General features: G+C 56.4%; 1 protein-coding gene across 2 annotated transcripts in view; it reads left to right on the forward strand.

Annotated features, from left to right (window-relative positions):
* JCAD (junctional cadherin 5 associated) overlaps positions 1-25,788 on the forward strand; it is an 86,274-nt gene that overhangs the window by 47,942 nt on the left and 12,544 nt on the right. For both annotated transcript variants that reach the window (XM_051821597.2, XM_051821599.2), the window contains exons 2-3: positions 1,825-2,134; positions 21,321-24,865. In XM_051821597.2, coding sequence (XP_051677557.2) covers positions 1,887-2,134; positions 21,321-24,865 — 3,793 coding nt within the window. In that variant the 5' untranslated portion in view covers positions 1,825-1,886. The remainder of the gene's footprint in view (positions 1-1,824; positions 2,135-21,320; positions 24,866-25,788) is intronic.

Raw genomic sequence — 25,788 nt, forward strand, 5'->3', positions numbered from 1 at the left:
GCCACGGAGCATTGGGCACGGTGGCCTTGCTGAGGACGCGTCTCCACTAGACAGGACTGGCAGAGCTTGCCAGCCGTCCATCAGAGGGAGGCACATGATGGCGCAGGGTAGCTGTGCCAGGCCGGCTCCCCTGGGTGCGAGCCGTGGTGGTGTGTGGAGAGCTGTGTGCGGTCAGCGGAGCTCGGCCTGGGCCCGGGGCAGGCCCTGTGCAGGCAGGAAGCACACGCAGCTTCCTCACACCTGGACGTGGGCAGCAGGCATTTCCTGGCCATTGTTCGCCGTGGCCACTGGGCCTCTGCTGGCGTCCACCAGAGGAATGGGGCCGGCTCTGGTGTGTTCCTGGGCCGGCCTCTGCAGATCCGCCTCACCCAAACGTCTTCCATACCCCGCCGAGCAAGGGAAGCTCAGGCGAGAGGCTGCAGCCCCCCTGTTGTGTTGGTGTGCAGGTTTCTGTCCCTTGGTGCTCTTTGCTGACCCACTCGCCTCAGGGGGAAGTTGCTGCTGCCCACCGTGATGGGATTCAGGTGCAGGCGGCTGTATTAGGCAGCTTTTCCATTTCTAAGGATTTATTTACTTTTCTGAGTTACTGAGAGGGAGCGACAGAGCGAGAGTGAGAGATCTTCCATCTCCTGGTTCACTCCCCAGATAGCCACAACGGTAGGGCCTTGGCCAGGGTCCAGGATCTCCATTTAGGTCTCCCACGTGGCTGGCAGGGGCCCAAGTACTCGGGCCATCTTCCACTGCTTTCCCAGGCACGTTAGCAGGGAGCTGGATCGGAAGCGGAGCGGTGGGACTTGAACTGGTGCCCCTCCGTGAAGCCTGCAGGTGGTGGCTTTACTTGGTACGCCACAACACTGGCTGCTAGAAGTTTATTTTGACTGGTAGTTCTGGGGGGCGGGGGTCACAGGCCTCTTTGAGGGGCCTCTGGTATGGTATTCTTGTTGGTGGAATCCTCAAGTGGCTCAGGCTGTGGCATGGCAAGAGCCAGGGCACCCACATGTGTGATCCCTGACACAGCTGTCAGACTTCAGTCCTGGGCCCCACCCCACCCACCCAGTCCAATCTGAACACCCCAAAGGCTCCGCCTGCAAGCGCCATGGTGGAGTTAATTGTCCCCCCTTCTCAGCACCATTGACCAAGAATTTGGGGACTAACTCCGAGTTTGGGGTGCAGGTGCCCCAACCATAGCAGCATCCTGGGCTGTCAGACTCAGAACATTTTGCCCACGATTGGTTGGGAAGGCGTTGGATTCTGGAACGTTCCGTGTGGGAAGGAGCTTGGGGACTGTGCAGGGCGTGTGTGTGGGGTTTGCTTGCTCGCTCGCTGCCGTGCAGGTGCGGTCTGTATCCTGCCCCTCGTCACCGCCGCGGTCCATACTTCTGCTGCGGTCCGGCGGGGCTGGGTGCCCATCGCAGACGCGGCTCCGGCTCTCTGAGTGCAAGGTGCTTGTGCAAGATGAGAGAAGGGGAGAGCGGGGACGCTGGATGGTGCTGGTTGCCCTTTTTAGAAACTCCGAGCAGTAATTGCGGCTTCCAAGTCTGTGTTTACTTCGCCCCCACTCCTCTGTCTGCCGTGTTTAGATGAGTGGGGCCGAGGGCGCCGGGCAGGGTTGATCATTGCGGGCGCTTAAGTGCCGCTGGAGGCCCCCCTAGCCGAGGCAGTGATCGGAGGGTGAGCTGCTGGAGGGCGGGGCCGGCACCCACCCCTCCCACGCCAAGGCAGCAGGGAGTGGTCGCAGGCCGCTGGGCTGGCGTAGTATGGGGAGGCGTCAGGCTCCTGTGCAGGGTAGCTGGTCACAGACAGAGCTCTCTCTTGTCCCCGCAGTGATGGGTGCTGCCCCCACCACGATGGTCCCAGCGGCCGCGCGTTGATGAAGCCGGGGCACCATGTACAGTGTGGAAGATCTCCTGATATCTCACGGGTATGCGCCCTCCCGCGAGCTCCCAGCACCGCGCCCGGAGAGCCCTGAGGGCCGCCCGCAGGCCAGGACGAGGACGAGGACCGGCCACGGCCTGCTGAACGGCTGCGAGGATGGCCCCGCCGCGCCCGCGCGGAGGAAGACGCCCCCTGGGAAAGGGCACGTGAATGACCCCGACAGACGCCGCCGGGAGCCGCCCAGTGCTGCTGAGGCCGGGTAAGCTGGAGCCCGCGCCTGCCCTTGGCTGTGCACTTGGGGGGCTGCCCATTGGCTTTGGAGAGGGCGGGGAGGCAGAGGGAGAGGCAGGGACAAGAGCACTGTTTCCTGCTGCACCGGGCGCAGGTGTGGCCGTCCCAGGTCTTCCTCCCCCGCGGTGCCAAGCGCTGCACTGATGCTGGCAGTGAGCGGTCTTCCCAGCACCTCGGACAGGGCCATTTTAGAGCTGGGTGGACGCTGCCGCGCGTGCGCACACACGTCCTTGCACATTGAGCCTGCTCGTGAGTGTATGTCAGATTGGAAGTACGAGGGGACTTCCAGAAGTTCACGGAAAAACGGAATCTGTTTTTAAAGATTTATTTATTTGAAAGGCAGAGTTAGAGAGGGAGAGGGAGAGAGAGAGAGAGATCTTGCAGCCACTGGTTCACTCCCCAAGTGGCTGCGAGAGCCAGGGCTGGGCCATGTGGGAGCCAGGAGCCTGGGTACTCCATCCAGGTCTCCCACGTGGTTGGCAGGGGCCTCTGCACCTGGGCCATCTTTTGCTGCTTTTCCAGACACTTTAGCAGGGAGCTGGATCAGAAGTGGAGCAGCCAGGACTTGAACCAGCTCCCATATGGGATGCCGGCACTGCAAGTGGCAGCTTAATACGCCGTGCTGCAGTGCTAGGCCCAGTGGGAAAAAATGCATTTTAAAGATAATTTTGGTGCAAAAAATTTTAAATCCCCACACATATTTTTTTCATAATAAATACTTTCCATGAACTTTTTGAAGATGCCCGTGTGTGTGTGTGTGTGTGTGTGTGTAGATTTCAAAATGTTTGCACCCAGATAAACTGCTTTTGGCTTCATTTTCCCTTGTGTTTCCCGACTCTGAAGAATGCACCTTTCTTCTCGTGCATTCATTCACACAACGCCCTGGCTTCAGTCCCACCCCGCCCATCCTCCCCCGTGGGGTCTGTACATGCCTGCATCTGTGGCTGTTCCCTTCAGCTCAGAAAGGGGCCAGGGCTGGTGCAGCAAAGGGGATCTGAGCTTTCCACAGAGCCCCCGAGGGAGGGCAGCCTGGGAGGCCTCTGTCCCCCGTCCCCAGGCCTGGCGCAGACTGGGGAAGAAGAGCTCCGAGCAAGGGCAGCGTGGCCTGCAGCTGTGTGCCGCCAGCAGAGTTGGCCACAGGAGACAGGTGCAGGAGAGAGAGAGGGACAGACGGGCCACAGGGAATCCGTGGGATGGGGGTGAGCCCGCCCCCTGTGGTTAGAAGTTACTTTCTCCAGAAAGGGGCTTCTGCGATGCTTGACAGCTTCCAGCAAGAATGGGAGGGCAGGGAGTTTGTAGAGAGAGTGGTGGGGCCTGGGCTAGTGGGCAGCAGTGAAGGCATGAGCCTCTCACTGCCAGTGTAGGACGAGCAGGTTCTCGCGCCCAGTCCTGGGCCCTTCTGAGCTCATGGCTGTGTCTTGCCTGTCTCAGGCTGCCCTCACTTGTCAGCCGTGTTACGTGGGAGACTCCCTCTGCCTGCTGTGGGTTTTGGAGGGGGCGCCTGTGGAGGAGGGGGCCGCGGGGTGAGACCACCCTCATCACCGCCTCACAAAGGCTCGCGGGATGTTCTCCCGCCTTCTGACGATCTCTGTTTTGGACCTGGTTTATCTGTGTCTTCTGACTTGGCTGACAAGGTGCTGAAGTTGTACCTTGTCTCCCGTTTCTTTTGTGTCTGCTTCCACATTTGCTGCAGTTGTGGGCACAGCAGGGTTATGTGATACACGGTGATGGCTCCTGTCTGCTCTTCCCACACTGTGACAGCCGCTGAGTCACAGAATTAACCAGGGCCGGGCCCCCCAGCGCGTGTGTCACTGGGTTAGGCGGGGGTTCCCCTGCCAACTCGAGGTTGCCCAATCAGACGTGAGTCCCAGGTTGGCAGGCAGTGGAATCCCCTTTTGAAAGCCTCTGGGGGCAGGGTGGCCCCCACCTCAGGCATCACTTGCTCAGGACCTTCCAGCCCCTTCCCATGAGCACACAGGTTTCTGAGTACCGGAAGGATCGCCCTCCCGCCCGTAGGTAGGTGGGTGCAGTCGGAGCTGCAAGCAGCTGGCCCAGCTCTGCTGAGGCGCTTGGGTGGGGGCTTTGTGTGGCACTGGGGTGTTCGGCACCAATGACAGGGTTCTCCCTGACCCGCTGCCTCTCCCTGTTTCTGGGGTCAGCTGATTAACTTGGGAGTCAGTGTTTACTTTGCCTTGTTTACTTGGTGGCTTGTGGGTGGATGCTGTGGCCTGGTAGGGTAGGATGTAAACGTGAGTTTGTGTTTGCAGAGGCCCAGGCCGGTGTCCACAGCCCCAGGACCCCCACTGCAGGCCTGCCTGGCTTACAGTGAAGATGTTTTCTTTCTTTCGAAGCCTACAGGGACCTGGGAATAGATGGCAAACAGAAAGGTGGAGATGGACCATCTTTCCTCATCAGAATAAAAAAGTGCTTTGGGAGGAAGTAGATAGGTGCCCATAGTTTAACAGCTTAAAAAATTAACAGAAAAAGAAACAAAGAAACCAGTGATACTGTGGCAGGTGTGAATCCGTGGTGCCAGCCAGGGCCCAGCTTCCGTGGCTCGACGTGTGCCACTGTGTGTTGCCGCCTGTTTTGTCCTGTCCCACGCAGCGACTGTTTGTTTCCGGGCTGGTCCCTGGGCGGGAAGGCTGCGAGCCCTCAGGGAAATGGAGGAGAGTGGTGGGGGCTCCTCTCAGCAGGTTGAGGACTGCCCTGGAGTGTCCTCACCCTGGCCTGGCGCCCAGGGCCACTGGACTTCCCCAGGGGGAGGTGGAGGTCAGAGCAGCTTGGAAGCTACAGGAGCTGGATGGAGATGGGTGTTTTACACATCGGCCACGTGGTTGCCTGGAGCCGCCGAGGATGGAGCCCACAGAATGTTGGTGCTCCTTAGGGCCGGGCCTGGTGGCAGTGGAAGAGCCTGGCTAGGACTCTAAGCCCCGCCTGGCCAGATCCCCCAGCGAGGCCAGCAAGGAACTCAGCCCTGCAAACTCCTCGTCCAGTGGCCACACTGGGCTCTTGTCCCTTCCTTGTCCTCCGCGCACACGAATGTGTCTAGCACTCAGAACACACAGTGTCCCCTGCTGTCCCGGCAGCCACAGGAGGACAAAGTGCTGTCATGACCATAATGGACAGCTCGTGCAGGGCCACTTTCCGTGGCTGAGGTGAGGATCCATGGAGGCAGACGGCAGCCGTGCCTGTAACCAGAGGACTTGGGGGGCTCCGGCTTCAGACGCCGTGCCCTGAGCTCCCCCTGCCCCACCCACCCTGCTGGGCCCCTCCTCCCACAGCTCAGCCTCTTGGAGTTCCCTCCTTGAAGTGAGTCTCTCCTGCACGGTCTCCCAGCACACGTGGTCCCCAGGACCATTGGCTTCCTGCAAGCTGACGCCATAGCGCACACGCTCTCCCTTGGCGAATGTCTGTGTAACCACTGCTTGGTAGGAAACACTCACTGAGAAGAAGCATTGCCGGATGAAGCCTGGCACTTGCATGCCAGGGCAGTGGTGTCTGTGCCCAGAGGAGAGGGGAGGGAGGCCGAGCCCGGGGCCGCCGGGCAGGGGCGGTGGAGGTGGCGGCCGCCTTTCCCTGCTGACTCTGGGGGGACAAGTGGGGAGCAAGGGCGGGGAGGGGACAGGCATGGCCGCAGCCAGGCCTCTCTGGTCGTGCAAGGGGCTCCTGGCAGTACAGCTGAGTGGAAGAGGCTCTGGCACCACCCGTAAATGAAGCGGGGCCACGGGCCGCGTTGGATGTGCGACGCCAGGGCTGGGGACGCCTCCGTCTCTGGTGCACGTGCGTCTGTGCTGTGCAGCATCCTTTGCCTCCAACCCCCACGGGCTTTTATTCTGTCCTCAGGCCCTGACGGTTCCCCTCAGAGCCCGCCGCTTCCCCTCAGAGCCCGCCGCTGACACCTGCCGTGTCTCCCAGTTTGGGTTTTGAGGTCGGTCTGTTCTCTTCTCTTGACTGCCGTCCATCAGGGATCCCGAAAGGCTGCACTTGGCTGCCCTGGGGGCGTGCTGGCCGCTCCCAGCTGGGCTCAGGAAACGAAGGTGGAGATGGGGCCAGCTGCTGGCTTTACACTCGTGCTGTCCAGAGACCTGTGGCAACATCCACCTACAGGTACACGCACCAGTACACACATGCACACACGTGCATACACACATGCACACACATATACTCTGGCATGCACACACATGCACACATTCACACACACACACTCTTGCACATACACTAGGCACCCACTCACACACATGCACTCGAACTCATGCACACATGCAGCTGCACACACACGCACACAGGTGCACACACACACACACATGCACTCGGCACACCAGGATTGGGGAGTAGTGCAGTGTGCTGCCTAACCCACGAGGAACCCCACCTGCGTAGTGCCCGGTTCCCAGTGGCCGATACAAGAGCCCCTTATCGGGCAGCCCCGGTTTCCTCGGCATGCTTCCTGTGAAACCTTAGAATCACAGGAAGCTGTAAAAGGTTCAGCCTGGCCCGGGTCTGTGCGCCCCACACGGCCCCGGGAACTCTGGGAAGTGTGTTTGTTAGCTCCCCATGAGAACAGCTCGTAATCACGGGCTGTCGTCAGCGGCCGCCAGGGCTGATTAGAGACCTGGCTGTCTGCGCCGGCCTCTGATGTGGTGGCCCGGGGGCCCCGTCTCGGTAAACATCACCCCGCGCCAGGCTGCGGCTCTGGGAGAGAGCAGCCCTTGCAGGGCCTGCTCAGCTGCTGCGCATCGGGAGTGCTCCGTTCCACAGCGGAGGCCACTTGTGTCTCTTCTCGTGGCTGTCAATCCACGCATGTTCTGTCTTCTCCCTGCCGACTCGTAGCCTGTGCTGGGTGAGAGCTGCGTGCTCCCTGGCGGACACGCACGGGGGACCCCGAGCGCCTGTCGCCCCCACTTTCCTCACTCTTCCTTCCTGGCCTGCCCTCGGCTCGTGCCCCCACACTGCTGGACCCACGTCCGTTTCCCCCACCAAGAAGCAGCCTGGGTCCTTAACCGTGAGACCTTGGAAGAGCGGTGACAGGAGCCACTCCCAGAGCAGCCACGAGCCCGGGGCCTCCGGGCCGTCACCAGGCCGTATTGTCACTGAGACAGAGAGCTGGGGGGTCCCTGCGCAGGAGACCTTGGGAGAGTAGATCATGTGACACGCGTGGGTCGCAGGTCCGGTCCCTCTGTGTTCTTTGAAAGGACAGACAGCCTGGGCTCCCAATCCGTCTGTCCGTCGGGCTGCCGAGTGTCAGCCACACGCCCCAATGTGTGAGTGCTGCCAGGTGGGACTGGCCGAGGGGGTCCACCAGCCCTTCCCGCTGTTGGCGCCCCTGTCTGCCTTCCTTGGTGCCCAGTCGTCCCAGCCTCACTTCTGGACAGTGGATGGGAGGCACAGGATTCGGTCCCTAGATGCCTGTGAGTGGGTGAATGGCACGTGAAAGCGTGCGAGGGGGAGGTGAGACGGGCGTGGCGCCATCCAGTTTATACCTTGGTAAAAAACAAGAAATCCGGTACCTCCTTATCAAAGAGGAAAGCTGGTTACTGGTTCTCTCCCCACGGTCCTGGGGAAGGGGTGCGGGCTCCTGCTCTGGGCTCGGCTGCCCCTGCGCAGCCGCGTGTGAGGGCAGGCAGCGCCCGCCGTGGCTGTTCCTGGCGTCACGAAGGTGTGCTGGTTACGACTTGGAAGAAGACAGCACAGAACTGAAGCCATCAAAGGCAGACAGAGCGCTTCTCTTCCCTTTGTGCTGCCTGCACGCTTGCCTGGGAGATGCAAGGACCCACAAGGGGCGTGTGTGTGTGTGTGTGTGTGTGTTGGTGTGTAAATTTTTTTTAAAGATTTTTGTTTACTTGAACGAGTTACAGAGAAAGGGAAAGGGCCGGCGCCTTGGCTCACTAGGCTAATCCTCTGCCTTGCAGCACCGGCACACCGGGTTCTAGTCCCGGTCGGGGCGCCGGATTCTGTCCCGGTTGCCCCTCTTCCAGGCCAGCTCTCTGCTGTGGCCAGGGAGTGCAGTGGAGGATGGCCCAAGTGCTTGGGCCCTGCACCCCATGGGAGACCAGGAGAAGCACCTGGCTCCTGCCATCGGATCAGCGCAGTGCGCCGGCCGCAGTGGCCATTGGAGGGTGAACCAACGGCAAAGGAAGACCTTTCTCTCTGTCTCTCTCTCTCACTGTCCACTCTGCCTGTCAAAAAAAAAAAAAAAAAAGAGAGAGAGAGAGAGAGAGAAAGGGAAAGACAGAGGGAGAGAGACAGAGAGATCTTCTGTCTGCTGGTTCACTCCCCGAATGGCTGCAATGGCCAGGGATGGGCCAGACTGAAGCCAGGAGCCAGGAGCTTCGCCTAAGTCTCCCACGTAGGTGCAGGGGCCCAAGCACTAGGGTCCTCTTCTGCTGCTTTCCCAGGCCATCAGCCGAGAGCTGGATCAGAAGTGAAGCAGCCAGGACTTGAACCAGTGCCCATATGGTATGACAGCATCACAAGAGGTGGCTTTACTCACTACGCCACAGTGCCAGCCCTGTGTGTGTGTGTGTATGTGTGTGTGTAATAAAGGTTTATTTGAAAGAGTTAGAGAGAGAGAGCTTCCATCCACTAGTTTACTTCTCAGCATGGCCACAGTGGCCAGGGCTGGGCCAGGCAGAAGCCAGGAGCCAGGAACTTCACCCACTGATGAAGTAGGTGGCAGGGGCCCAGGCACTTGGGCCGTCTTCCGCTGCTTTTCCCAGGCCATAGCAGAGGGCTGGTTCAGAAGTGGAGCAGCTGGGACCTGAACCAGCACCCATGTGGGATGCTGGCACTGCAGGTAAAGGCTTAGCCACGCCCCAGTGTTCTGATTGGTGAGCACAGGGGTCCCTCTGCTGGTGTACAGAGTGTGCTAAGCGCTGTGCGTGATGCTCTCATTTGATCCCTCCCAACAAACTCCTGCCGTCAGTACAGGCGAGGTGTGGGGTGGGGAGAAAGCAGGGAGCCTGCAGCCGGGCAGCTCTGCGTTGGCATCTAGACCCGCAGCCTCCTTCCGGAGCCCCGAACAGATGCTCGTGTGCTCCCTGGTGGCGTGGGGGAAACCAGATGCCACCAGGTGCCACCTGTAGCCCCAGGCAGGGCCACAGCCCTGCACCAGACGCCCAGGCCTGGCTGCACACATGGTCTTCTCACCGTAGTTTCCTGCCTCAAAGCTCTTTCTTCTGAACACCAGGTCGCTGGCGAGAAGCTGATGAGCAGCTCCTTCCACCTGCACCTGCTGCCCTTCCTCTGTGGTTCACGTCCCCTTACGTGCATGCATGCTCAGCCCCCTGAGTCTTCAGCCACACCACAGAGGTCCACCGTGGAGACTTTGACCCTGGTCTGCAAGGTGCACCTGTCTTCCTGTCTTTCGTAGCTGCTGCGGATTTGCAGGCAGGTAAAAGGCAAGCCCTCACCCCTGCTCCAGTCCCTAAGCCGGGCTCTGGGGCTGGGGCTGGGTCTCAGCCAGGCACAATCTGCATTAGACTTTGAGGAACCCAAAGTCTGTTCACGTCCTAGCCCAAAGGGAACACAGGGCAGCTTGGAGCACACTGGCAGCCCTCTGAGGAGAGCAGGTGTGGCAGGTTGGCTTCCAAAATGACCTGTCCCCTCCCTGAGCTTGTCTTTGTGGAACGTGGAACGGGGCCCAGGGCTCTGGAGTGCAGAGCCTGTGTGGTGCGGGGACTAAGGTGCCCAGCACATGTCCCGCTTTGCCCAACCCTGTGTGCAGCCTCCCAGCCGTAAGAGCAGGAGAAACATGTTCTGTGGTGCTCGGTGGCAGAGCCCACCCTGTGGCATGGGCACAGTGTATACTGGGGCCAGGGAGTGGGAGCCCCGCAGAGTGCCTGAGTGCCTTGGCCTGACTACAAGAGAGGCCTCCTCCTGGGGTCCCCATGGCCTCTGTGCTCAGCTCGTCCCTCAGGGTACGGACAGCTGACCCACCTGCTGCCCTTCCTCTGCGATTCTTGTCTTTGAAGGAACAGTCTGGTGCCGAGAGCTGCTGTACCTGCTGCACCGCAGACGTGGGACCAGGAAGCACTCCGCCCAACCCCAGCCTCCACAGTGAAGTCCCACCCACCACTCCCCACGTGTGCAGAGGCCATGTTCATACCCGTGAGGCCCCCAAGCCTGCAGGCAGCCAAGATGCCTCCTTCAGTTTTCAATCTGAGGAAACCACACATAGGGGCTGGCATTGTGGTGAGGTGGGTTAAGCCACTACCTACAACACAGGCATCCCATAACAGCACCGGTTCGAGTCCAGGCTGCTCCACTTCTGAACCAGCTCCCTGCCAATGTGTCTGGGAAATCAGTGGAAGATGGACCGAGTGCTTGGGCCCCTGCACCCACGCGGGAGACCCAGTTGGAGAGTTCCAGGCTCCCAGCTTCAGCCTGGCCCAGCCCTGGCTGTTGTGGCCATTTGGGGACTGAACCAGCAAATGAAAGATCTCTCTCTGTGTGTCTTGCCCCCTTTCTTTGTAACTCTGCCTTTCAAATTAAAACAAAACAAAACAAAGCCACACACATGGATCTCCTGGCCCCTGGGCACCGGAGATAAATCTCAAATGTGCACGGCTGAAAACCAGCGCATCTAAGTCAGCACACCCATTCACTGAGTGTACTAATTAGGAGAAAGATGAGGAGGAATTCCTGTTACGCCCCAGACTCGTCCTCAGCCACAACAGAAAGCACTGCCCCTCCCCCGACTCTGCCCCAGCAGCAGCCTGCGCCCAGATGGCAGCAAGGCCGGGCCGCCGCCGGCACCTCCCCGCCCCCGAGCGCAGAGCCTCGGCTGTCGGCGGTCGCTTCCAGCAGTGCCATTTGGAGCAGCAGGCTTTCACTTTCCAGAAAAAGGGCGCAGTGTTTGCTGCTGTGGCTGAAAATGAGTCACATGACCCAGTAGAGAATCGTCTGAAGTTTTCTCCCAATTAGCTCTCGGACAGTCGGTCAGCAAGTAGCCTCCCTGATGTGCCTGCACGCAGGCGGTGTCTCACAGGTTCACGCATCAGGTGCTTTCCAGACACTGCCTGTCGGTGGCGCTGTTGGCCTCACCTCTCTTTGCCGGGTCCCTGCTCCCTCCTGAATGCCCCATATGGGATGCCAGCACTGCAGGTGGCGGCTTAACCTGCTTCACCATAACTCCAACCATAGTTCTAGGTGTTTTTTTTTTTTTAAGAAAAATCTTATCTTATTTCGTCAAAGCTATTAGAAGCTGTGGCTGTGACGCCTTGTGAAGCTGGCCGTGGATGTCGAGTGTCTGAGCCGGTGGAAAAGCCACACTCGCTGCGTTGCCTGGAGTAGGACCTGGCCAGAATGCTCACCACGTCAGGGCCACCTGGGCCTGTCAGAGCCTGGCTCACCTCAGTGCAGAAGGGACATGCAATGAATCAATGCTTTATAGCTTTTGGGAGAGGCTCTAAGGACTGAGAGAGGATTTCCAAGAGTTTGTGGAAAATGAGAATAAAGGAGAAGTTTATTTTGGTGCAAGAGGTTTTTTGACATCTGTGCACTTTTTTTTTTTTTCTGCAATGTGCATTTTCTACACACTCTTTGTAGATCCTCTCATCCTTTTAAAGTAGGTAATCCCCCAAATGGTGTATTGTGCAAATGGGAGAAAGTTCAGGCCGGGACGCTTAGCCAGGTGGGTTCGTTGCTGTGGCAGCTTCGGCACAGTTACGGTCGCAAGATTGCATTCCTGGGCGCAGAAGAAAGCTGCGCGCATCCAGGGTGTGGGGAGCGCGTTCTGCTGATACGCTTGCCCTGTTTATGTCGCCTTCTATCTGGTTATGCTCCTGGCATAGCACGCACACGTCTCACCTTAGGATCTCAGCCACCCCTCTGAGCACGACTCAGGTTTGCTGGGAAAGCAGAAAATTGGCTGAGAAAACGAGGTTTCTTTGCAGGGTACCAGCCATGCCCCTCCTGGGCTTTGCTTTCCCTCCCCTGCACTTGGGGCTCCGATGATTGCCATGTGTCCGTCTCAGTTCTCAAGTCTCCATGGGACTTTGTCTGCAGTCGGAGTCTGCTGCAAGTTCTAGGTGGTTGCAAACGACAGGATTGCATTGTTTTTAAAAGCTGAATAGTATTCCACTGCGTGTGTGTGTGTACCGTGTTTTCTCTATCCATTCATCTCATGATGGACACCTTAATGATTGTGTGTTTTGACTGTTGTGAACAGTGCTGCTGTACACATGGGGGTGTTCATGTCTTTTGGGTATATGCCCACAGTGGGATTGCTGGATCATACGGCAAGTCTATTTCTAGTTTGTAAAAGAATCTCCGTACTGTTTTCCATACTGGCTGAGCTGACTTGCATTCCCACCAGCAGTGTATAAGAGTTTCCCTTTCCCTACACCCTCACCAGCATTTGTTAGTTTTTTTTTTTTTTTATAATAGCCATTCTGACAGAGATGATGTGATAGCCTGTTGTGATTTTGATGTGCATGTCCCTGATGAACGGTGATATTGAGCTTTTTTTTTTTCGCATGTTTATTGGCCACTTCTGTTTCTTCTCTCGAGAACCGGCTAATGAGGCCTCTGGCCCATTTCTTAACTGCAATGGTTTTTTCGATACTGAGGTTTTTGAGTTGCCTGTGTATTCTGATTACTGCTCCTTTGCCAGGTAAGTGGCGTCCAGGAACTTTCTCCCATTCTGTCGGACGCCTCCTCGCCCCGTTGTTTCTTTTGCCGGGCAGAAGCTTCTGAGCTTGATGTAATCTCACTTGTCTGTTCCGCCTCTGTTGCCTGTGTTTTTGGAGTCTTACCCAAGAAGTCGTGACCTACACTGGTGTTTCCTCTCTGCCCTGTACTGGCAGTTTCATAGTTCTCTGGTCTTGCATTTAGGTCTCTGATAATTTTTGTGGATCAATGAGCAGTAGGAATCTAATTTTATTCTTCTTATATCCTATTTTGCCTTTCCAATGTAAGTTCTTGGCACCTTCGTCAAAATCAGTAAGAGATACACACACACACATATGCAAATTAATTAATTAATTTCTGGGATCTCTGTGTGCTGGTTTTTATGCCAGTACCGTGCTGTTTTAATTACCATAGCTTTGAAATTAGGTATTGTGATGCCTCCAGCTTGGCTTTTTTCCCCTCAGGAATGCTTTGGCAATTCTGGGTCTTTTGTGACTCCATATGAATTTTGGGATTTCTTTTTTCTAATTCTTTAAAGAATGTCATTGGTATTGTGATAGGGATTACATTGAATCTATAGGTTGCTTCAAGTGGTATAGAGATTTTAATGATATTAATTATTCCAATCCACGAGCAAGGAAAATCTTCCCATTTTTTGTGTCCTGGATGATTTTGTTCATCAACGTTTATAATTTTAACTGTAGAGATTTTTCACTTCTTTGTTAAGTTTATTCCTAAATATTTATTACAGCTATTGTGTATGGGATTTCTTTTCTGTGTTCTCTTTTAGCAGTATTATTGTTGGTGTATAAAAATGCTGCTGTTTTTAAACGTTGATTTTGTAACCTGTGACTTTACTGAGTTGGTTTATCAGTTCTAATGGCTTTTGTTGGAGTGTTTAGGGATTTCCACGTACAACACCGTATCATCTGCAAACATGGATCATTTGGTTTCCTCTTTCCCAATTTTGATACTCTTTATTTCTCTCTCCTCCCTAATTGCTCTTGTAATACCTCCAATCCTAAATTGAATGAACGTGATGAAAGTGGACGTCCTTGTCCTGTTCCAGATTTAAGAGGAAATGAGTTCAGCTTTTCTCCCTTCAGTTGATATTGGCTATTGGTCTGTCATATATACCCTTTGTAACTCCGAGGTATGTTCCTGATACACACGGTTTCTGGAGGGCCTTTATCATGAAGGGGCGTTCAGTCTTATCAAATGCTTTCCCCATACCCATGGAGATGGACACATGGTTTCTGCCCTTCATCCTGCTGATGTGATTTGTGACATTCATTGATTTTCCAGGGTCGACCCACCCTTGCATCTCTGGGATAAATCTCTCTGGATTGTGGTGCGTGAGCTTTGGGATGCAGAGTTGGATCCAGTTTGCTTATATTTTTTTTTGTTGAGAATCGTAGCCTGTATGTTGGTTAAGGAGATAGGTCTGTCGTTTTCTGTCTGTGTTGTGTCTTCATTGGGTTCAGGTGTCCGAGTTCCATCTTTGTCGATATTTTGAAATAATTTGGGAAGTACTGGAGTTAGTTCATCTTTAAATGTTTTGTAGAATTTAGTAGTGAAGCCGTCAGGTCCTGGACATTTCTTTGATGGGAGACCTGTAATCATGCTTCAGTCTTGTTTGTTTTGGGTCTGTTTAGAGTTCCTGCAGCCCCATGATTTAATTGCTTGTATCAAGGAATTTATCTGCTTGAAGTTTTAATGCGTTCACATATAGCTGTTCATAGTAGTTATCTTAAGATCCTTTACATTTCTACAATATCAATGTAATGTATCCTTTTCATCTCTTATTTTATGTATTTGAGGTTTTTCTCTTCTTTGTGAATCTGGCTAAGGGTTTGTCTATTTCGCTTGTCTTCTTTAAAAAAAACTAGATTTTTATGTTGTTGATCTTTTGTATTTTTTATTTCAATTTCATTTATTTATTTTCTTTTTGATTATTATTTCTTGCCTCCTGTTAATTTGCTGTTTGGTTTGTTCTAGTTTTTCTGAGTCCTTGAGATGCATGATTAGATTGCTTACTTGAAATCTTTTTTTAATGTAACACTTATCACTGTAAATGTCTCTTTTAATACTGCTATTGCTATATCCCAGAGGGTTTGATATGTTGTGTTTTCATTTTCCTTTGGTCAAGAAAGTTTTTCATTTCTTCCGCGATCCATTGCATGTGGTTTAATTTCCATCTGTTTGTAAATGTTCTGTTCTTCTTGTTCCTTCCAGCTTTACTCCTCTGTGGCCTGTGAAGGTGCATTGTATGATTTTAAACTTCCTGAGACTTGATCTGTGGCCGGATATAGGGGCTATCCTAGAAAACATTCCACCTGCTGATGAGATGTATTCCGTAGCTATTCTGTAAATGTCTATCAGGTCCGTTGGCTCAATAGTATGGCTCAACTCTGCTGTATCATGGTTGACTTGCATCTGCATGAGCTGTCCACTGATGACAGTGGGGTGGTGAAGTCTCCCTCTATTATAGTACTAGGGTCTCTCTGTCCCTTTAGGTCTAATAGCATTTGCTGCATATATCTGGGTGGCTTTGTGTTGCGTGTACATAAATGTTTATGATTGTTATAGCTTCTTGCTGAATTGATTTTTTTATCAATATATATTTGTCTCTTTTTAGTTTTTGATTTAAAGTCTGTTTCATCTGATGTGAGTATAGCTACTCCTACTTGGTTTTTGTTTCCGTTTGCACGGGGTGGCTTTTTGCAGCCCTTCACTTTCTGTCTGTGTGTGTCTACCTGTGATGTGAGTCTGATTGGTCTTCCTTCATTTGTAACTTGACTTTTTTTTATTATTGTCTTTAGGATTCTCTTGTCCTTAATTTTTTTTAAGATTTATTTTTATTTATTTGAAAGACAGAGTTACAGAGAGAGGTAGAGAGAGAGAGAGAGAGAGAGAGACAGAGGTCTTCTATCTGCTGGTTCACTCCCCAAATGGCTGCAATGGCCAGAGCTGTGCGATCCAAAGCCAGGAGCCAGGAGCTTCCTCCGGATCTCCCATGTGGGTGCAGGGCCCAAGCACTTGGGCCATCTTCTACTGTTTTCCCAGGCCACAGAAGAGAGCTGGATTGGAAAAGGAACAGCCAGGACTAGAACCGGCGCCCATATGGGATGCCAGTGCTTCAGGCCAGGGCGTTAACCCGCTGTGCCAGAGCACAGCTTCTGACAGGTTGACTCGTGACACGCTTTGGAGATGATCTTTTCTGGTTGAGTCTGGTCGGGGTCCTTCGAGCTTCCTCCATCTGACATCCGTAATTCTCTCAAGATATGGCAAGTTTTCAGCTGCTATTTCACTCAGTAGATTCTCAATGCTCGTTTTCCTCTTCTTCTCCTCAGATATCCCTGTGGCGTGAATATCTGTTCACTTAATGCTCTCCCACACGTTACACAGGCTGTCTTCATTCTTTCAAGTTCCTTTCTCTTTATTTTTGTCTGAGTTAATTCAAAAGTCTGGTCTTCCAGTTCAGAAATTCTTTCCTCCACTTGGTCTCTTTTTGCTTTTAACGCTTTACTTATCCTTTTCTTTTCTTTTCTTTTCTTTTTTTGACAGGCAGAGTGGACAGTGAGAGAGAGAGACAGAAAGGTCTTCCTTTTGCCATTGGTTCACCCTCCAATGGCTGCTGCGGCCAGCGCGCTGCAGCCGGCGCACCGCATTGATCCAAAGGCCAGGTGCTTCTCTTGGTCTCCAATGGGGTGCAGGGCCCAAGCACTTGGGCCATCCTCCACTGCACTCCCGGGCCACAGCAGAGAGCTGGCCTGGAAGAGGGGCAACCGGGACAGAATCCGGCGCCCCGACCGGGACTAGAACCTGGTGTGCCGGCGCCGCAAGGCGGAGGATTAGCCTATTGAGCCACGGCGAAGATTTATTTATCTATTTGAAAGTCAGAGTTACACAGAGAGAGGAGAGGCAGAGAGAGAGAGAAGTCCTCCATCCGATGGTTCACTCCCCAGATGGTCGCAACGGCCGGAGCTGCGCTGATCCGAAGCCAGGAGCCAGGAGCCAGGAGCTTCTTCTGAGTCCCCCATGCGGGTGCAGGGGTCAAGGACTTGGGCCATCTTCTACTGCTTTCCCAGGCCATAGCAGAGGGCTGGACTGGAAGAGGAACAGCCGGGACTAGAACCAGCACCCATATGGGATGCCGGTGCTTCAGGCCAGGGCGTTAACCCGCTGTGCCACAGCGCCGGCCCCTATTTATCCTTTTAATTCCATTGTAGTTTTCAGCTCCGACATTTCTGTTTGGTTCTTTTTACTGGTTTCTGTCTCTGTATTGAATTTCTCGCTCATATCCTGTGTCCTTTTCCTCCGTTCTTCGTATTCTCTCGCATCCCACCCCGTTTCCTTAGGATTGTTGTCGTAAATTCCTTTTGGGGCATTTTATAAATTTCCTGCAGGTCGGGATCTGTCTCTGGAGACCATTGTGTCCTTGTGGGGGTGTCCCACTTCCTTGCTTCTTCGTGCTTCCCGTGTCCTTACGCTGACATCTGTGCATCTGGTGTAATAATTCCTTTTTTTTTTTTTTTTTTTTTAATGGAGTGGGTTGTCCTGGCAAAGACTCCCTGGAACATGGACTGTCATTTGGGCTGCTGGTTTGGCTTTAGTTCTGGGTGAGCCGGGAGCTGTCACCTCTGACTGCTTCTCTCAGTGTTACTCGGTATCAGCAGTGCCCGCAGGAGCCACAGATGGCAGCAGCTCGTGGAGGAGGAGTGTGACGGTGAAGCAGATATGTGTCAGCTTCCTAAGGTGTGCGTTGTCTTTGTTGTTGTTAAGTTTTATTTATTTATTTGAAACTCAGAGAGAGAGAGAGAGAGAGAGAGAGAGAGAGAGATTTTCCATCCACTGGCTCACTCCCCGTCTATTTGTATCACAAGTAAATAAATACCAATTTAAAATACATAAAAGTAATAATAATAAAATGCAGATTTTTAGGGGCTCCTGCAGAACAGCGACCCTCTGGCAGGTGTTGGGAGTGGTTCTCCTTGAGCCCAGCGCACAGCACAGACCTGGTGCCCAGCGCCCTCCATGCCCTTGTGTGGCACAGCGTTGGTGGCTGTGGCACCGCTCCCTGTCCCCAGCCCTCACTCTGCCATACCACCGGCTGAAAAGTGGACCGGAAACCACACAGTGTGGGTTCATGACAGCAGCAAATGAAAATGAGTTCTTTCCACCTCCCTGATAAGGAAAAACAAACAGGTAACCAGGAATGAGAAGGCCAGGCAAGTCTCCCCAGGGAGACTGCGGATTGGGATGGTGCACCCCACAGTCCACTCCCTCTTGCTCCGAGGACCGACTGCAAATGACCCGGGCCTGCAGGAAGTGTCTGTGGACAGTGGTGTCCCTCCAAGTGCTCCACCACACACCCCATGTCGGTACAGTGGCTCCAGCAGCCGCGTGCCTGTGCTAGAATGGTGTTCATCCATTAAAATCCAGCACCTGTGGAATTCTTCATTTTGCTGGGAGAAGTGAAATACAGTGACTAACCAGAAGGGCTTTTATAAAACACTCTGTATTTATTTAAAATGCAGGGTGAGAGCGAGAGAGACAGAGAGAGAGAGAGAGTTCGGTTGGCATTTGTCACACAATGCATGACACCACTTGAAGTACGCAGTCAGTGTTCAGATCAAGCAGCCTCCGAGTCCCAGTCTCCCTCTCCGTCCAATGGGTCATTCCCACCTTAGAGGGGCGCTGCTGGAGCTTAACCGAGTTCATGGAGACAAGGCTGGGGTTGGAGCTTGTCCTCGGTACCTGCCGTGTGTGAGTGACAGCTGTTGCTGTGTGTCCTGGCAGTGTCGGGAAGTGCTCGCCTGATGCCAGACACGGCACCTGGTGGCACGGTCTGAAGCCCGCATCCTCGCACACACACACTAGATGCCGCAGGTTCACTTTCAACTGCGCACGCGTACTGCTTCCATCACTGGCAGAGCCAGCGGGGGTTTGGGAGTTGGAGCAGCCCCAGCATTGAGTCCCGGGAGCGCCCCTGGCTGTCAGGACATCAGAGAGGCGTGTCCTAGTCCTGCATAGGCGTCCTGGGTATCTGGGGGGCCGATTGCCCATCCCGTCGTGTGCTGGAGCCTACAGAGAGATGCCGCCTTAGACCTGCCGGTGGGGCTGTGGGCTCACAAGGAAGCTGCGCTGCTCCCTGGGCAGCGAACAGCAGCCTGCACTTGCTGCGACCTTTTCCTGCCCCGTGGGGTCCTTCCCACCCGCGAACACAGCCCCTTGCTCCTCGCCCTCAAAGTCAGCCCCTGCCCTAGTCGCCCCGAGTGCCCAGGGATAAGAATCCCCCGTACCATGCGTTAAACATGCAGGCGCCTGGGCCCGGCTGCACCTGCTGGCCCCGAACTTCCATGCAGAGAGAGCTGGGGCTTGTGCATAGTGCGTGTCGTGCCACGGTGGGGTGCTGGGCACTGTGTCGCCAGGGAGAGGACCGGACGTGGCGTGCACTCACACACACCTTGTCAGTCACTGCCCAGGAGAGGCCTGGGGCGGCTGGCACTGCGTGCCATTTTACAGCAATACAGAAAGGTATAAGGAAGAGTTCAGTGAGCACACAGAGATGTAAGTTTTCAATATTTTGCCGTAGTGTTTAATATTTTACCTCATGAGTAAACATTGCACACACACACACACACACACAAACACTGTTTTTTTTTAAATAGATACACATATTAATATCATTCAGTGAAGGATTCCTGACAATGATCATAAAATAAGGGAAGAAGTTATGTAAGGGGTATAATTCAGGAAGACAAAAGCTGTATACCAAATAACAGCCTGATGTGTGTGTGTGTATAAAATTGCACTTATGAGGGCCGGCGCCGCGGCTCACTAGGCTAATCCTCTGCCTAGCGGCGCCGGCACACTAGGTTCTAGTCCTGGCCAGGGCGCCGGATTCTGTCCCGGTTGCCCCTCTTCCAGGCCAGCTCTCTGCTGTGGCCCGGGAGTGCAGTGGAGGATGACCCAAGTGCTTGGGCCCTGCACCACATGGGAGACCAGGAAAAGCACCTGGCTCCTGGCTCCTGCCATCGGATCAGCGCGTTGCGCTGGCCGCAGCGGCCATTGGAGAGTGAACCAACGGCAAAGGAAGACCTTTCTGTCTCTCTCTCTCACTGTCCACTCTGCCTGTCAAAAAAAAAAATTCCACATATGAAAGAAAAAATATGCTGTCTGTGTCTGGCTTATTTCACTTGGTATAATAATCTCTAGTTCGGTTGGCGCCGCAGCTCACTAGGCTAATCCTCCGCCTTGTGGCGCCGGCACACCGGGTTCTAGTCCCGGTCAGGGCGCCGGATTCTGTCCCAGTTGCCCCTCTTCCAGGCCAGCTCTCTGCTGTGGCCGGAGGGTGCAGTGGAGAATGGCCCAAGTGCTTGGGCCCTGCACTCCATGGGAGACCAGGAGAAGCACCTGGCTCCTGCCTTCGGATCAGCACGGTGCGCCAGCCTCAGCACGCAAGCCGTGCAGCCATTGGAGGGTGAACCAATGGCAAAGGAAGACCTTTCTCTCTGTCTCTCTCTCTCACTGTCCACTCTGCCTGTCAATAATAATAATAATAATCTCTAGTTCCATGCATTTTGTTGCAAATGCTAGGATCTCATTCATTTTTATGGCTGAATAATATTCCATTGTGTCCGTGGCCGTCTGTGGCCATCTGTTGGTAGACGTGTAGGGTGGTTCCGTGTCTTGGCTGTTGTGAACGCTGCTGCGGTAAACTGGGGAGTGCAGGCGTCTCTTCCGTGCGCTGACGGCATTTCCTTTGGATGTAGTCCCAGCAGCGGGACAACTGGGTCATATCCTGGATCTATTTTTAGTTTTCGGAGGAATCTCCATACTGTTTTCTGCTCCCTTTTCTCTACATCCTCGCCAGCGTCAGTTACGTTTTGACTTTTTGAAAATTAAATGTACTGTCTGATAACCATTGGAAGCATACGGCAGGAGCTGCTTCGTGGCGCCACCAGGTGCTCTGCACTACACGCAGTGGCCACGCCGTGGCACTTACGCAGGCCTTGTTTCCCGTGTGCAGTGCGTCGTCCCAGGGTGTCACCGGCGGCAGGAATTAACCAGCTCCACGCCCATCTCACAGGGCTCATGGCTGACTGCAGTGTCATGTCCCGAGTCCCTGGGGACTGCACCATCAGCGGCCCCACGCTGGAGATGCCCAGGGGCTCCCAGACAAGCTCGGATGCCTGGTGTGCGGCTTCCAGGATTCCAGTGCAGTGCATCTGGGACAATGCCAGGTCCTGGGGACTCTGAAAGGCCTCCTGGGTTCTAAGGGTCACAGCAGAGCGAGGGCCTGGGAGCAGCAGAGAGGCGTGGCCTGGGGGCGGGTTAGAAATGGAGTCCCCACCAGCCAGCTGTGGTGGGTGTTTGTCTTTTTGACGGTCAGCAAGAACTTTTGCTAGGAACCAATCCATCAGAGGTCCTGACCGCGGTCCGGGTTGGAGTGCCAGGCGCCAGGGCAGAGAAGTGCGTATAGGTTCCGCGTGTGACACCCGCGTCTCTTTGTCTTGTAGGTTTTCTAATCGCCCGGCCTTAGTGTGGTCTGCTCAGCCCCCGCCGAGGGACGACCCAGGCCACTGGAGGAGAGGGCCCGAGGGCAGCGGCTTGCTGGGCTCAAGAGAGCGGAAAGAGCTGGGCATCAGAGCCATGGCGCAGGCCCACAGCCTGCCCGCCCCCATGCAAGAGGGTCCCTGGGAAGTCGGTGGAAGGACAGAGAAGGTGACGAGAAAGGCCGCGTGGGAAGAAGAGCTGAGGACGAGCCCTGGCCGGTGGCCGGACGGAAGCTTGGAGAGCTGGAGCCAGCCGAGGCAGCTGGGGAGGCAAATGTCTGATGGCGGTGGCCAGAGGCTGCCGCACAACCTGTACCCGCTCGGCCCGGCCGAGCCCGCCTGGACTGCTCAAAGCAAGAGGAAGTCCCGGTCACTGCCCAGAGTTCTGTCCCCCGAGAGCCTGAGGTACATGGAGGTCCCCATCCCATTCAGCGATGGGCACGTGCCGGGTGTGCCCCAGATGCCGCCGTACCCCAACTGCGCGCCGAGCTTGGACTGCAAGAGGAACCCCGAGAAGGCACCCTTGCCCCGGCCCAAGTTTGGGAGACCCATCAAGCAAGGTGGGGGCGGGCACGGCGACCCTCAGGCCAGCCAGCATGGGGCCCCGCACGTTTCCTGCTGGAGCAAGGCCAATGAGCCCAGGCACGAGCTCTGTGGGTCCGACCCCGGCTTGGAGCCACCGGTGTACGTGCCCCCGCCCTCATACAGGTCACCCCCCGAGCATATCCCGAACCCCTACCTGGAAGATGCGGCGCCTACACCTTCCAGCAGCGGCCACGGCCAGCAGCCGCACCTGACGGAGAAGCCCCGGCTGCCATCTTCCGGGAGCGGGGATGAGTATGGTGTGGGCCAGTGCTCTCCCTGTCCCGCTGGCGTCCAATACATTCCCTTCGACGACCCCAGGATACGGCACATCAAGCTGGCCTGGCCACACAGTGACCGCCAGGACGCAACACCCGAGGGCAGCTCCTGTGGCCTCGGTCCTGTTGCTCCCCCAGAGCCAGCCCGCAACGTCACGCAACTCGATGGCGCCGGGCGGAATCCACGGAACCCGACCCCCCCGAGTGGGGATGACAGAGGCCTGGCCTTTGCTGAGCCGAGCCCCCAGTGGCTGTGGGGCCAGCTCCCCAGGAACAGGGACAACGGTGGCCCCCCTGACCCAACAGACCACCGTATCGCGAGAGACGGCGAGCATGGGCACACTGAGGGCCTGGTGTCCCGTGCCAGCCCACACGGTGAGAGCCTCTGCGAAACTCAGGCCAAGCTCAAAAAGTCTGAAACTGGGCCTGAGCTCAAGAGAAGGTCAAAGAAAAAAGTGAACGAGACCATATTTTGCTTGGTTTCCATCCCAGTAAAATCAGAGTCGCAGCTGCCAGATACAGATAGGAACAACAATGACTTAAAACAGGGCGCCCGTCAAGTGAATGGGGCTGATAAGAGCCCCCTGAGCGCGTCGTGCACAGACCTGGAGCTGCAGGCTCTCACGGGAAGCCTGGTGGGGAGACCTGCGCTCTGCACACAAGCGCCTGGAGAACCCGAGAAGGACAGGCACGCGAATGACCTCCGATTCCTTTATCTTACCGGACACACCGAGCTCACGTACCCTGGCGTGTGGCCTGGCCACCAGTACAGAGATCAACAGACACAAACCAGTTTCCCCGAAGAACCCAAAAGCTCGCAGCAGCCCACCGAGCTGGGAGCCGCGGGGCACGTGGCGCCGACTCCGCGTCGTGCAGACCCCGCCGCGTCCGACCCTGGCACACACACGGTGGCATGTGCGTCCAGGGACCACGCTCAGAACCTCCAGGGTCAGGCGTCCCCCCTGAGCCCGGCCAGCAACAGCGCCTTCTCCAGGGCCTCCTCCTCCTCCTCCTCCACGACTTGGGCACCTGCCGCCAAGGCGGGCCCCAGCGTGGACAGCCGGGCGCCGCAGCCGGAGGTGGTGAAGGGGGAGACAGCCGCGGGCTCCTGCAACAGTCAGCAGCCCTTCGGTCAGTTTCTCCTGAAGCCCGTGAGTCGCCGGCCCTGGGACTTGATCAGTCAGCTGGAAAGTTTCAACAAGGAACTGCAGGAGGAGGAAGAAAGCCATCCCGACAGCGATGGCCGCCGCGGCAGCGGCAGCGAGGGAAGTGAGGGGCAGGGGCCCTGGGAGGACGGCGACCCCAGCCTGGAGAAGCACCCGGGCTTCCCTGAAAGCCACAGGGAGGAGAGAGAGGAGCGGCAGCCAAAGGCGTGGGGGCCGCAGCACCCCGAGTTTAGGTCGGGAGGAGCCAAGAGCCAATCTGGGGGCTGGAGCGAGCAGGTGGCACCCGGCTGGCCGCAAGCCTGCCCTCAAGCCTGCCCTCGGTCCCCGCGGGGCCCTCCGCAGGCGGAAGAAGGCAGAGGGGCGGTGTTCCTGGCGGCCGATGGGGGCGCCATCACGGAGAAGCGGGACCAGGCGGAAGGGCGCAGCGCCAGGGAGCCGGTGCACAGCCCAAGTCCTCCCAGAAGAGCGGAGTCCTCGAGAGCCAGTGACGCATGGCCGGCCGCCCCGGCCTGCGCTGCTGGCCTGCGGGAGCCCACGCGTGATGCCAGCGCCCTGAGAGTGAGCGGCGCGGCCCCTCCTGAGGCGGGGGAGACCCCTGCCCCGCTGCCCCTGGCTGCCAGGAGCCGAGGCCTCTCGGCACCAGACCTGCGGTGCGTGGGGCTGCGAGAGCAGCACCCCATAGGGTCGGACGGGTCTTGGGGCGATTCCAGCGCTGCGGAAATCCCCCCCGGGGAGACCCTGCAAGCCAGGGCTGCGAGGATCCTAGGCATCGAGGTGGCTGTGGAGTCTCTCCTGCCGGATAGCAGCAGAACCAGGCAGAGCCAGCGCCCTGAGCCGCCCCGGGAAGCCTCACAGGCCAGCTCGGCGCCCTCAGACGGCCCCACGGCGACTGCCGACGCCTTCTACGGCAGGAGGAAGTGCGGCTGGACGGAAAGCCCTCTCTTTGTAGGGGAGCGGGAGGGGACCCGGCGGGGCCCCCCGGCTCCCGAGCCCTCGGCTGCAGACGGGGTCCTCGCTGGCCAGGTCCCCAGCCCTGAGCCTCAGCCCGACGCCCTGGAGCCCAAGCCCTCTGAGTGCAGGGCCGGGGGCCTGGCGCCCTCCTTCAGGTCCACGCTGTTCCACGTCATAGAGCGGACCCCGGGGGCGGCAGGCTCGGAGAAGAGGCTAAGGAGCCCTTCCAAGGTGATCGAGAGCCTGCAGGAGAAGTTGGCCGCGCCCCCGCGCAGGGCCGACCCCGGCCGCCTGATGAGAATGAAGGAGGTGAGCTCCGTGTCCCGGATGCGCTGCCTCAGCTTCCAGAGCGCCGACCGCGCCGCCGAGGAAGCCGGGCAGCCCGCGGGCTGCGGGTCTCCCCGCGGCGGGGACCGCGCGCACCCGAGGGGGCTGTCGTCAGCGCCGGCCAGGGGCGGCGTCTCCTGGGAAGACCTCGGGCATCCGGCCGCACAGAGGGACAGGATCGCCAGTGAAGACTCCTGGTGCCCAGGTGAGGAGCGAGGCCGGAGGGCAGGTGTCTGGAGTTACCTGGCATCCTCAGATCACAGAGCGTGCCAGGGCAGTGGATAAGGAAGACGTGCGTCTCAGGAAAGACCAGAGGCGACCAGGGAGTAGTTACATCAGAAGAGTCCCCATTGCCAAAGAATGACCCAGGAGCCTTCCTTAGAACTCAGTGTCTCGTGGCATCCTTTAAATGATGGTGCCCTTAATAGACATCAGCTGTGTAAGGAGCTATATACAATTAGCTTCCTGAACAGCTGCTGGGGCCCCTTAATACCCACCAAGTGTTCCAGCTCGGACCTTGGATTGGGCCTGCCGGGGACCACACCCAGCATGTGGTGTCCTCTGTCTACACAGCAGGCATCCAGGCCACACCTGGTGGATTTGATGGATGACCCACTCTGCTGGGTCTCACCTGGGACTCCTCACCTCCCTCCTTGTTTTCTGTTTTCACTGCCACACCCTTTACGAAACTTGCAAAGGTCCAGTGGATAAAAAGATCGATTTTCACGTTCTCGGCACCCCAGCCCCTGACCACCCACCCTCCACCTGCCCGGCCCGCTCTGTGTTGTGTAACAGAACGCCCGAGACTGGGCAGCGTCTGAACAAAGGAGGTTGGTTTGGGCTCACGGCCCTGCAGGCTGGGGAGGTCAAGGTTGGGAGGTGGCATCGCCTGAAAGCCACTGGCCACGCTGGCTCGGGCAGAGGAGCAGTGTGTGTGTGAGCCGGTGTGGGCAGGAGCCAGGGTCGCTGTAGGGCAGCCTGCTCTCCAGGGAGCTTGCTCGCTCCATGGGAAATGACCCTCATCCCGCCTAAGCCCTCGTCACCACTCAAGGGCCCTGCGGAGAGTTCTGGAGTGGACAATCCTTGTTCCAGCAGAGGGACCCACCAACCTGTTTCTTATGGTCCCCA

The sequence above is a fragment of the Oryctolagus cuniculus genome, chromosome 13 (assembly GCF_964237555.1).
Source record: "Oryctolagus cuniculus chromosome 13, mOryCun1.1, whole genome shotgun sequence".
NCBI classification, from domain to species: domain Eukaryota; kingdom Metazoa; phylum Chordata; class Mammalia; order Lagomorpha; family Leporidae; genus Oryctolagus; species Oryctolagus cuniculus.